The sequence below is a fragment of the Rhinolophus ferrumequinum genome, chromosome 3, assembly GCF_004115265.2.
Source record: "Rhinolophus ferrumequinum isolate MPI-CBG mRhiFer1 chromosome 3, mRhiFer1_v1.p, whole genome shotgun sequence".
Taxonomy (NCBI): Eukaryota; Metazoa; Chordata; class Mammalia; order Chiroptera; family Rhinolophidae; genus Rhinolophus; species Rhinolophus ferrumequinum.
The window spans coordinates 8458863-8471788 of NC_046286.1; the positions used below are offsets into that span (position 1 = coordinate 8458863).

General features: G+C 39.1%; 1 protein-coding gene across 1 annotated transcript in view; it reads right to left on the reverse strand.

The window, feature by feature from the left end:
• Nucleotides 1–12926, reverse strand: part of BTBD9 (BTB domain containing 9) — a 383611-nt gene that overhangs the window by 331636 nt on the left and 39049 nt on the right. The window contains exons 2-4 of the mRNA XM_033103686.1: nucleotides 8753–8964; nucleotides 4850–5213; nucleotides 3499–3763 (exon numbers count right to left, since the gene is read on the reverse strand). Of these exons, the coding sequence (XP_032959577.1) occupies nucleotides 3499–3763; nucleotides 4850–5213; nucleotides 8753–8937 (814 nt within the window). The 5' untranslated portion in view covers nucleotides 8938–8964. The remainder of the gene's footprint in view (nucleotides 1–3498; nucleotides 3764–4849; nucleotides 5214–8752; nucleotides 8965–12926) is intronic.

A 12926-nucleotide genomic window follows, 5' to 3' on the forward strand; every position in this document is an offset into this window, starting at 1 on the left:
ATTACAGTAAGTATGTCATTCCAGAAGTGAGTGTGCCTCAGCTAGTTGATTACTCCCTTTCACGGTAATTTCATGGGTTTACTGTAACCAGGTCTGACGCCTATACTGAGCAGCTGACCAATTCCAAGCTTCCAGCGACAATGCGAAATGTGCAAAGCACCTCCGAAATCCTGCAGCAATGTCCCAAGCCGAGACCTATAACGAATCCACTTATGGGGCCCTACCAGCACCTCAGATCAAAACTAGGGCCAGAAGGGAAAACAGGAGCTTATATAAGAGGATCCAACAATGAATGTTCAGAACGTCTCAAACTGTATTACTTGTCTCGTTACCTCTCCCCCTTCCATCCTCCCACATTTTATGCAAAGCTGACCCTCAGTTAGTACCATTCTCCAGCACCTCCAATCCCTTCCCGGCCCTCTCCTGCCCGTTCCCTCTGGCTACCATACTATTTCTCTACAACCTTTCACTGCAAGTCACACAGCAGATGGTCAACACATTGTATTTACTATCTTTTCAAACCCATGGCTTAATTCCCTATTTAGCCAAGCTTTTGTCTGGACTCAACACAAATTTATGTCAAAAAGTTTTCTCTCAATTCACATTCTTCTTGACCTCCCAGCATCACAAGATACTACTGACCACCCTCTTCTTGTAAAAGCTCTCTCCTCTGTTGGCTTCTGTAACCCGATCCCAGTTTTCTTCCTACCTTTCTAATTCTTCCTTTTCTCCCTTCAGCCTCCTGGCTGTAGGTCTTCTCTAACTTGCAGGCTGGGGTCTTTACTTCTTTCTCTATTCTCTAGCCCAGGTTTCAACTCTTTTATCACCAGCTTTGACTGCTTCCTAAACACCAGTAACCTGCTTCCAGTGTTATTAGACATTTCTCCTTGTACTCATTCACCCAGTGTCTGTTACACGCTATTCAGTATGTTAAATGTTGAGGATATAAAAGATCAATAGGCCTTTCTTTCAAAGATCATCTCTGCCTTCAAGGACAAAAGACAAGTAAACAAAAATGTTTAAAACAATGTGATAATTCCTACACAGATGAGGAAGAAGAAGAAGAATGACAATATGATAACAGTGGTTTCCTATATTGAGCTTACACACATTCTTTGTATGTATTATTTCAATTAATTCTCATAACAACACTAGGAGATATAAAACTAAAGGTAAAATTCCTTATGTAATTTAATACTAGGTCATACAACTAGTAAGCGACTAATGCAGGATTTGAAGTCAAATTTGTCTAGCTCTAAAATCTATGCTTTTTCTTCTAAGCCCAATGAAAAGAAATCTAAATGTGATGAGTAAGGAGAGAAGTCCTAGCTAGGGAACCTACCAGGGATGCCAAAACAATGTCCACAAGTGGACACTTTGGTCAATGTTGCTCAAGCAGTAGTTCACAGTAATCAGAAGTGTCTGGATGCTGATGGTAATTGTGGAAGTCAAACGTGACTTGTGTTCATCTTTTATTATCGGTATATGTTGAATATTACAATTTTAACAGTTTTTTCCTTTCTTAAAATGTGCATACATTTTTTTGGCACCCTCTGTATTTAAGATCAATCAGTACTTCAAGAGAGTGTCTAAAGCCATCGTCAAGGAAAAGATTGCTCAGGGAAATGGCTAACATGAGAAAGAACTTGGATGTCCCCAAAACCCTCAAACTCAGTATGTCTAAAAATAAGATCAGGATCTTCTTCAAAGGACTACTATATTTCATTAATTTTACAACACACACTTCTTCAAATTTTAACATTTCTGAAACTGGGCTATAGACATGATGGTATGTCATGGTTTAACTGGCAACATTGCTTCCTTTCTTAGTTGTACATAAAACAACGGTGCCTCAGAATTTCTGGTTTCTTAGATTTGATAAAATAAAGTGACTTCCTCCTAAACGTAATCCTTAAATTTAAATCCCCTGAATCATCAAGATTTAATATTTTAAAATAATATCTCTTCTATATATCCATTATTTTCCATTTTCCCTGCCACCACTCTAGTTAAGGGTGTATCAATTGTGCACAGGTTAAATACCCTCCTCACTGGTCTCTCTGAATCCCATTTTTCCCTATTCCAAATCGTTGAGTGCAGCACCATGGGTCAATCTTTCAAAACTACCACTGTACTCATGTCTCTCCCCCTCTCTAAAATCAGCTTCTCACTGCGCATAGGAGAAATCCCAATCTAGTTTCAGACTTCCATGATTTTGCCTGATCTAATCTTTACAGACTTTCTTCCTTATTAATCAACATACTGTATTTCCCCAAAAATAGGACCGGGTCTTATATTAATTTTTGCTCCAAAAGATGCATTAGGGCGTATTTTCAGGGCACGTCTTATTTTATCATGTGCAACAATCTACATTTATTCAAATATAGTCATGTCATCTTCTTCTGGAACATCGTCATAACATACTAAATGCGTCCGTCTGGCTGACGATCTTAACTGGGGCTCATTTTCGGGGTAAGTCTTATTTTTGGGAAAACACGGTAATAAGCCTCCTACTCTGGTCAAGCTCTTCTGTTCATGGTCATTTAAATGCTCTAACCTCTATTAACCTCACCAGTTCTCTCATCTGTAATGCACCGGACCCTGATGCCATTTAAGTCAAAGGCCAAGGCTCACCCCAAGCTTCGTGATCGCCAAGAAATCTCCCTTAATCATTCCAAGCCACGCCCGCTTCGGAAATTCACAGCATGTACCCATCTTGAACACTGCTGTAGTCAACTTTCCATGGGGGGATGTCTTATTTCCACAATAAAATTAAAAGGATCAAAGGCAGAGACTATATTTTGCACTTATACAGCATAGTTTAGTGGTTAATTACATAGCCTCTGGAGTCTAACTACACGGGTCTGACCCTCAGCTCCTGGAAATTTTCTGTGTGACTTTGGGCAACTTACTTAACCTCTTTGTGCTACAACTTACTCATTTGTAAAATGGAACCAATAACAGTTCCCACCTCAAAGGATTGCTATGAAAATTAAATGATTGTGTAGGACTGTTATTGGAACATACAAACACTTTATAAATATAATTAATTGTTAGTGCTTGTATTAATAAGAAAATCACCACAATAAGTGTTGGACATGCTACATAAGTGTTAGCTATTACTATTTAGACTCTCCATGTTCACAGTCCCTAAAATAATAATAAGTACATAGCATGTTCTTAGTACTGATTTGATGGAGAAAAGGAGGAAACGTCTTTAGATGAGAAACAGCTTTTCAGGAAAATATCTATTCTAGGGAGCAGCTGGAGAAATTTGTCCATGAATGGCAAGAAATACCTATTTTGGAGTCTCCATGGCTATGCATTCTCAGGAGGAAGTAACAGGAGAAGCCCAGGGAAAGAGGTTCCACAGGAAGCAGAGGTATATGTTCTTAGGCCCACACACACCATGAACACCTGCACGACAGCTTTGTAGTTGAGGCTGTCCTAAGCTGCAAACCGAATTCCTTGGTGAGATCAGAATATACAGGTACTTACTGAGCATGCCCCTGTAATTGAGGTCCATATCCCGGCTCTCCGATCGAACTTTAATAGCATCCAGAATGGCATCGGGAGATAAGAGCCCTGAAGGCCTCACAACATTCAGAAGTTCAGTGAGGCTCATCAGAGGTAAACGCACAGCCTGCATGATTTCAGCATGATTCTCCTTTGCATTGTGCTTACACCAGTTCAACAAGGCTAGGAAAATATCTTTTTCAGGAGCTGCAAATGAATCTCTTAATACGATGTGTAAAAGTGCTGTCTGAAAACGATACAAAAAAATTCTAGTTATTATGGAGCTCAACCACGTGCATGACCAATCAGTAAAGTCTTACAGAACTGCAAGCATCAGTTATATTTAAACAATTAACTCTTTTTGACCATCATCCTTCTGTATTCTTTGTGCCATATATTCTCTTGCACATTATGGCTGTGTAAACAGCTGTAGACATCCCATATCTAGTCTTTCCAACACATCTGCACCCATCTTTAATAAAACAACAAGAAGAAAAATGGCAACGTGAGGAGCTGTCATTCCACACAGGTTCTTCAGGGGAGTTTGCATTTGTAAGTCAGTAAGATACATCTGGCATTTAAAATTGAAAATCTTTTGTTACCCACTATTACTGCACTATTGTATTTTTGGTTCTCAGATTTTCAGACTGACCTCCAGCAACATTAGAGAAACCCTCAAAGACCCTTGCCTCTAAAAATAAAGTAGGACAATAAAAATCATAGTTTAAACTCAAACCAAGATATGCAGCAATTCAAATAGGTGTTCTGATTCAAAATTTTCAGGTCCTAGGAGAAACAGCAAAAGGAAAAGGAGGAGCAACCAGCAGGGTTCAGAGAAAGATGTGAGAAAACCAGTTTTACTCTAGCTATTATACAGTGTAAAACACTGTATAATAGTGAGTTTTGAGCCAGCAAAAACCAAAAACAAAACAGTAACTTAAAGCCACCCAATGATACGCCGGATCTCCTTTATGAATGTCGCCTCTCATAGGAAAGAACTATTAGCTGCATTTTCTGTCAAAGAAAACCAAAACCAAAATGCAGTATGCCACACCACAAACGAGCCTATTTAACTGTCATCACATTGAAAACAACCATCCAGCATCACAGTCTCTTGTGCACATAGAATTTACCAGAATAACCTTAAAAGAAAACAGAAGCACTGTGCTTCTCTTATACGACCTAGAGTCTCAGAAGCCAGAGGCAGGTGGTTAGACAACCTCTTCCACTCTTACGAGTTTTATTTTTCGTCTAAGTCCATCGCTGTATTTCTACAGTACAGATATAAATAAAACAATGCCTGCCTGCAAATTCCTTGCAGACAAGGACACACCTTAGAAAGGGAGAGGAAGCCTTCACTTGAGAGCACCTCCTGAGCATTTCTGTCCATAAACATGCAGCACATGCAAGTTAACTTGGGGAGTGAGTAGAGACTGGCAACATCAAACGTCATACAGACATTCTGAATGTTAAGTATGGTGCAGAGGTACTCGGAGGTAGAATCCTCCAGCTCTGGAAATCCGTATTTATGCGCCAGGCTCAGGAAGTCCAGCAGCACCTCCTCCTTCTCGTCCGTCAGTGTTGCCCGCCCAGTGTAGATGTATTTAAGCAGCATTGTGAAGGCTTCTGCAGTGGTGTCCTGGAGAGGGATTTCTGCTTCAGGCTGAGATTCCCGCATTCCACCATACAGTAATGCTCTGCACGTCAGAGAAGAAATGCATGAGAAAAACCGCAAATACAATTTGCTACAAAATTATGAAATAATGAATATCAACACGACACAAACTTAAGTGTGTTTAATGACACAAAGATTCAGGTAAATAAATGCACACTAGTCATTTTAAACAGTTCTCTAATGAAACTAAGAAAAAGAATTTTTAAAATATTTTGAAAGAATTCTAGGGGGCGGCCGGTAGGCTCAGTTGGTTAGAGCGCGGTGCTCTTAACACCAAGGTTGCCGGTTCGATCCCCACATGGGCCACTGTGAGCTGCGCCCTCCACAACTAGATTGAAACAACTACTTGACTTGGAGCTGATGGGTCCTGGAAAAACACACTTAAATAAATAAAAGTTGGAAAAAAAAAGAATTCTATAAACAACTGGGCTAATGAAATATCCTGAGAGCTCAAGACGTGTAACAGACATTCATTCAACAGAAAGATGAAAGTGCTCTTTTGAGAGGAAGAGTGAAATCAATATAAACATGTCACAGGCCAATAAGGCAATTTAAAAAGTAAAACTCTATAGGAAAAGATATAAACAGATACAAACAATTAAACACAATCAGGTGCCATTCTTCTGTATTAGACTGGCAGAAACTAAAAAGCCTGTTAATATTCAGTGCTGTAAAAGCAATGGAAAAACAGGCTCTCTCAGGCACTGCTTTGACAGTATAAATGGGCACCCCTGTTTGGAAAGTAATTTAAGTAATACCTATTCAAATAAAATGCGCATACCCTTCAACTCAGTGATCACTTTTAGGACTCAATTCTACAGACATAATGCAGCATGGTAAAGATAAACGTGTAAGAATATATACTGAAATAATGGAAACACTAGGAAAGATTTAAATGTCATGGAACGTGGTTGAAAAAACTGTGATATACACATTCTGTGTAACCATTAGAAAGATCAAGGGAGATCAATATAGACTGTGTTGTGAAGATGTCCAGATATAGTAGGTAAGTTGCAGACCCATATGTGTTAAGGAAAAAAAGTGTATAGCACATGCCTAGATATGTATGCACATAGTATATATAGTCTATTTATATTGAGAAAAATCAGGGGAAATTCATACTAAACTGTTAACAGTGGTTGTCTCTGGGGAATGGGATTAGACGGCTGGGAGGGAGGGACTTTCCTTGTTACTTTGTAAATTAAAAATGAAACTGATGATTGAATTATGGATGACTTGACTTTTTTGTCTCTCAGTATTTGTCAGATTATAAAACAATACCCACATTATTGCTTATCTGCTCATCTAAAAAATGAAAACTAGACAATTCAGTCAGGTAATGAATTTGAATTTCTACCTCTATTACTCTATGAGAAATAATAGGAACCAATTAAACCTTCACTCCATCAGAAAAGAAAGGGTGACCAGAGGACGACAAGGGAGGAGTACAGAAAACGAAGAGCAAAGAGAGAGAAAGAAAATATGTAGAAGTGACAGCAAGAGAAGAGGGAGCAAAAAGAGATCGGCCTGATCCTAACCTTCTCAGAGCAGGACTAGCATTTCCAGGGTTCCCTCCAAGCCTGCCTGGAACGCCTCCCACCCTCCCCCAGCATCCAGCATTCTTGCTTGCCTCAGGAAAATAGTTGAAACCATCCAGCAAAAGATTCATGAATATTCTGAGCATACCTCTTCACTGGGTTATACTCTGCCTAAAAACATCCGTGAAGGTTTTCATGAATCCAGAGAGCATCCAGCCACAACTTTAAAATTACTACTAGATTAAAGAACACCTTCCTGGGAAGATCTCGCCAAGATTTACTCCCACTCCTGTGTGATCCATGCTATTACCTGCATTCTCAATGCCTTAAAAGCGGTTTTGATGAGGCTCCCTTGAAACCCTAAATATGAACCCCCACCCTGTGGAAAGCTCCCTCCTGTACAGTTAGCTGGCCCTTATCTGGGAAGTGACAGGCTCTGCGACAACAGTTGGTAAGGCCTCTCCCGACTGCTGACAGTTAATTCAGCCTTCGCACATGAACAGTGGCAGCCAGGAGAATCTCAGGTGGCACTGGTAATGACTCTGAGTTCAGCCTAGTTTAGCCATCACATACTGTAAAGGTCAATTAGCCACAAAGAGACCTCAAGAACAAGATTAATAAATGACGGGAGTATATTCCATTCACTCAATATGACCTTTAAATTTCTAAAAGTATTTGAGTTTCTTTTAAGAATATACAGATCACTTGAAAGATACCCACGTACAGTTGTCTCAAATTATTTTTGAAAGAGGGTATAGTATATACTATTAACAAATATTAAACATAAACTAAAAAGGTCTGACTTCAGAAAGGATGGACTCTTAAAAAACATTTTAATAGTAATGAGCGAACCAAAAGTAAGAAAAGGGAAAGAAACACAAAGGGAAAAGTGTGCAGAGGACAGAGGCTGATAACACTGAGCAGACCAAGGCCCGCTGCCTTGGCAGAGTTGACCATTATCAAGACCAACAGGAGAGAGTTCACTAGAACTCTTAACAGACTCTCTCTTTTCTAGAGCCCTAGCTTCATCGACAGCGGTATTTTCTATGTACAAGATGGAATGTTCTAAAAATGTTCATAAAGTACTAGAAGAGTACTAGCTAAATAGTAAATATTGCCAAGAGACACACTTTACTACAATGTGCGTGACGCTAGGTGTTGTTTCACTGTGTCGGTTAATTCTGATTGTAAAATTCAGGCTGGTTTTCACCAGAAGTAACGGAAATATTCTCTAAGCCATCGGCCCCCTCAATTTTCCCAATATCAAGTTTCCCATGCAAATCCATGATTTTCTGGATATAGAATCTATGGATGTTATCAAAAATAAATTATCATTCAGTGATGATTCCCTTTTAACATTAGGCAAAATGTAGAGTAATTAGAACTCAGTTTAACATTTATAACCCTGGAAATTAAGGGTTTGAGTAACAAATAATAGCAACATACAAGATAAATTTTTACATTAATTAAATACATAAATATGTTGTTTAGTTTTAGTTCTAATATAACTATGAAACAGTAAACACTTAAGTTTCATGTCATTTGGGGTTATCAAACTGCTTGTCTTAGAGACAGATGTGCTGGGCTTTCTACAGGTCCTAGATCTCACTAGTCTGAAACTAAGAGGTATTCATGTTCCTTAGCAAGTCCAGAGGGCAGTCTATAGGCAACAAGAAGCCAGTCTGCCAATAAATCAGTTTAAGCTCCACTGGTCACTAACTGTGAGGAGAAGGTGAGGGCAACAGAGACTCAGCCCGAGAAATACTCCTGAGGCCTCAAAAATCGCTTGACTGGGCACCCAGTCTAGCCTGGGGAGCCTTCTAACCTTAGCATTCTAAGGTGGCTCCTGAAAAAAGGCAATTTTGAAAAATTAAAAAGTCTACAAAGATGAAATTCATTTAGATGTTGAAGTGAAGGATTACCAGTATTTATTGTTATGCTTGGTTACATATTTTTCATAGACTAGAAAATACCAATGTTTTCTACAATTGACTTCAATCTTCGAAAAGCATTACAGACTTACCGAAAATATTGGCACCTCGCTGCTAAAATTACCCTGTGGGCAGGAAAACGTTTCTTTTCCACAACAAATGTGACGTCGCCATATTCTTCTCCAATCAGCAAAGCACCGATATGTTCAGACAAAATGTGCACATGATCAATTTCCCCCACTGCAGTAAAGGGGCGAAGAGGGTGGCTGTTACTCATCTTGTAGAACAGGTGATAGTCACTGACCTAGGATATAAAGAAGGAATGAGAGTTAGTGGGGGAGGGGAGTGCACTTAGGAAACGACATACCATAAACACAGCTAAGAAAAAAATGTAAAGTACTTAATAAAATCTCATGAGAGAAAGTTCATCTTTACTGGTATCTTTATTAACCCATTTATTCTGGAAAGCAATTCAGCTTGCTTCCATTAAATCCACTATCTTCACTGCCTTATCACACCAGAAAAGCCAAAATCAAAGCCAGGGTTTTCAAACACTAACAGCACTTAGAGCACTCACAATCTACAGAGCTGCTCCCAAATACAGGTCCCTTATTTCTCAGTACCTCAGGAAAAAGAAACTCAACCACCAGAAGAACTCGTCTGTTAGCAGATCTATTTACTAAGGTAAAGCATAACTAGTAACCACTCCCAATATCAGTCATTCAGGAAGAGATTTAGACTCCAATCACAAACAGAATAAACCATTGCATTTCAAATAATTTCAGAGGTTTTGGTCTGAAACCATCTTAAATATTTTATAAAAAAATTATAAAATCCCTGGATCTACAAAACTAACTTGACATTATTAATGAAGTTTATAACAAGCATCCTAATCCCCCTCAAAATAAGAAAAACCCCCAGTATTTTTCTCAAACTTGTGCTGATGATCATGTTGCCTGTTTACACCAAACATCATTTAATCTCATTTACAAGCACTTCCTTGCTTTTGAATGCAATTCCTATCTACAAATGTAACTGAAAATCAAAGAGCTAAAACTTGATTAACATCTTTCCATTTGGAAAGGGGAGTTATATGCTCCGATGGCTAAAAATGTTTCTACTCTTCAATCTCCACTGCATTTGCAGGTACTGCTTTCTCAGGTGTCAGTACTCGGCGTGGAGGAGAGCCTTCTCGAGCACCCTGCTGCCCAGGGTGGAGACGTGGCTGACAGCTCAGAGGTGAGCCAGCTACTCTGTGCCACACCAGAGAGTAGGGGAATTGAGCCAGATATGCTCTCTCCATTAGCCCTCCACACCTTCCAGAACTCTCCACTTGGACCGGGAAGGATTAAAGGTTAAGCCACTCCTAATCTTTAAACTTTCACATCCAGATCCATTATTAGCAAAGTGTATGAAAATGGCCTTTATCCTCAGTGACTGCAGTGGAAGCTCCTCACGGTCCAGGCTCTCCAGTTACTGCTATTCCACGCCCACCCCTGCAAAGGGAGCAACAGCCAGGGCTGTGATGCAGAGGACAGGACCCCGGAGGAAGCCTTAGGCAATGAGACACCCACCCCACGTAAGTCAGTACACAAGCTCCTGGCCCCCTTACCTAGGAGCACCCGAGGGCTAGCAGCTTCCCCCCCAACCCCCACTGACAGAGCAAAGTCCTTTCCTTCAACTGCCACCTCCATTTGAAAACTCTAAAAACAGAATATCTCCAGTCACCTGTATAAAAGACAAAATGCAGCTTTAGAGGATCCATTTAGAAGTGTCAGCAAATCATGTGTAAATCAGTCATGTAATGTGTGATACAACATCTAACACAGGAGTTGGCAAACTTTCTGTCAAGGGTCAGACAGTAAATATTTTTAGGCTTTGCAGGCTATATGGTCTCTGTCACAATACTATTCAACGAAAAGCAGCCGCAGACAATAAGTGAATGAATGAGCATGGCTATATTCCAATAAAACGATTTACAGAAAAGGGCGGGATTTAACCCTCAGGCTATACTTGGCAAACTCTTGCTGTAACATGTGATCAAAGATCGACTATAATCTAGAAAAAGGTTCAGACTGTTTTAGTTTTTGGTTTAGGTTTCTCGTGGAGGGTCTTACCTTCAATTTGTAAAAAACACAACACCTGTGTAGTGCAATAAAGGGACGAGCAATAAAAGGAGGTGTGCCTGCACCCAGTAAATATATTCACTGATATAACTATCTCTTCAACTTTTATCCACATCATGAGTTAAGAGTCAAATGACTGGCAAAGTGATGGACAATGATGGATTTTTTGGGTAACTGGATCAAAAGTAAATTTATAATTCTTCAAATGATACTTAATAAACAACACTATATGTACAAGTATAAATATCACCTTAATAGATTCTCCAGATCTGTACTTCTTAATACATATAATTTCATTATGGTAAATTTACATTTTAATTATGCTTTTCCAACTGGAGACATAAAGCAAATATTGCCAGGTATAGAATATAGCCACTTAGTATGGAATAAATGCAATTTTTATTGGCATTTATAAAGAATTTTAATTAGACCCGTGATTCTCAATGAGCTTGCCACACATTGGAATCACATGCGGAACTTAAAAAATACAAAGATGCTCGAGCCCAGCCATCAGATTCTGATGTCATTGGTCTGAAATGTATAATCACTATTCTGAAGTGATTGTAATGACCAGCTTTCAGAAGAGCCACTGCATCAGCCTGCTGCGGGTTCACAACCCTTACTCAGGTGCACTAATACACAAACAAAATATCCGCTGAGAAAATTCATTTAGGGTATAATTTCATGTTGAATCTTATTGCAAAGAGGCAAATGGTGCGAACAAAGTTATCAATGCCAAAGCTTGTATGCAGAAAATATTTTCACCTGATGCCCTAGCTTATGTATAAAGTGATACTTTGGATCCACCCACTTGCATTAAAAAAAGCCTGTGTTAGAAACCACACATCAATAAATTTAATTTTTTAAAACACCAATTTTAATTTCATAAATAAAATTGGGGGAAAAAATTAAGTTCACTGTTTTTACCCTGTGATTGTTCCCATGAGATTGTTTCCACACCTATAATGACATGGTTAAATTAGGTGGTTTTTTTGTTTGTTTGAAGTTATATTTTTTAACTCTGCCGCTGCTTTTTAATATCACAGTTTGGGCTTGTCACGTGAAATGGACTCTCATGACTCAGCATATGGTTGTGCTTACGGCTCTGATTTATTACAGCAAAAGAAAACAAAGCAAAATCGGCAAAGGTTTAGAAAAAGCACATGGGGTAAAGTCTGAGGGAAACCAGACAAGCTTCCAAGGACCCTTTCCCAATGGAGTTACATTGGATGTGCTTCATTCCCCCAGCAAGGTGTGACAATAAGTGTTAAATGTTGCCAACCAAGAAGCTGGATAGAGACTCAGTACCCAGGGTGTTTAGTGGGGGAGGGGTGGGGGTTACTGCAGGTAGCCCTTGCCTGGCGAGGATCCAAATTCCAGACTCCAAGAAGGAAAGCGGTGTTCAACATAAACGATGCTGTTTGTACAAACACTTTACATAGCTCATCAATTAATGGCAGGAGCCCTTCTAAAATCTGTTTCCTGATGCCAGACAAGGGTCTACCTTGCAAGCAGGCCTTTAAAGATAAAAGTTCAGTAATACTATCTGAACTCTTTTTTGTATATCCCCAGAAACAATCAGAGGATCTAATAATGTGAGCAACAAGGAGTCTACAAACCTACCTGGTACAATCATGTAATCTTAGATTGGAAAGAACCTACCACAGTTGCCCAAATGTATACCTGACCTTTCACCTCCCATATGCCAAATCCAAACTTCTATGGACAGGTTTCTTCAAAACTTCAAGGATCACGTAATTCCAATGGTAAACTATTCCTGTGCGAATAGGAAAAAGTTTTCTGCTGCTTCTTATGAAGCTAATGTAACCCTGAAACAAAGATGTACCATAGCCACACACTCAAAAACCAGGATAAATGAAAACAAATTCTATGTACAATATTAGAAAACAAAATTAAGCAGAAGGATTCATGACAGAGTCAATTTCAAAAGGATGGAAGACTATCAGGGAAAATAATTAAGTCATCAAATTAAAAGGTCAAAGGAGAAATAAATCATATAATTAGCATTATAAAAGCTCAAATACCTTTTTATATACACATTAATAAGTTTATTTTTTATGTTTTAATTGAATAGGGATAAAAGGATACTTCCTTGACATATACATACAAAGCTAACTGT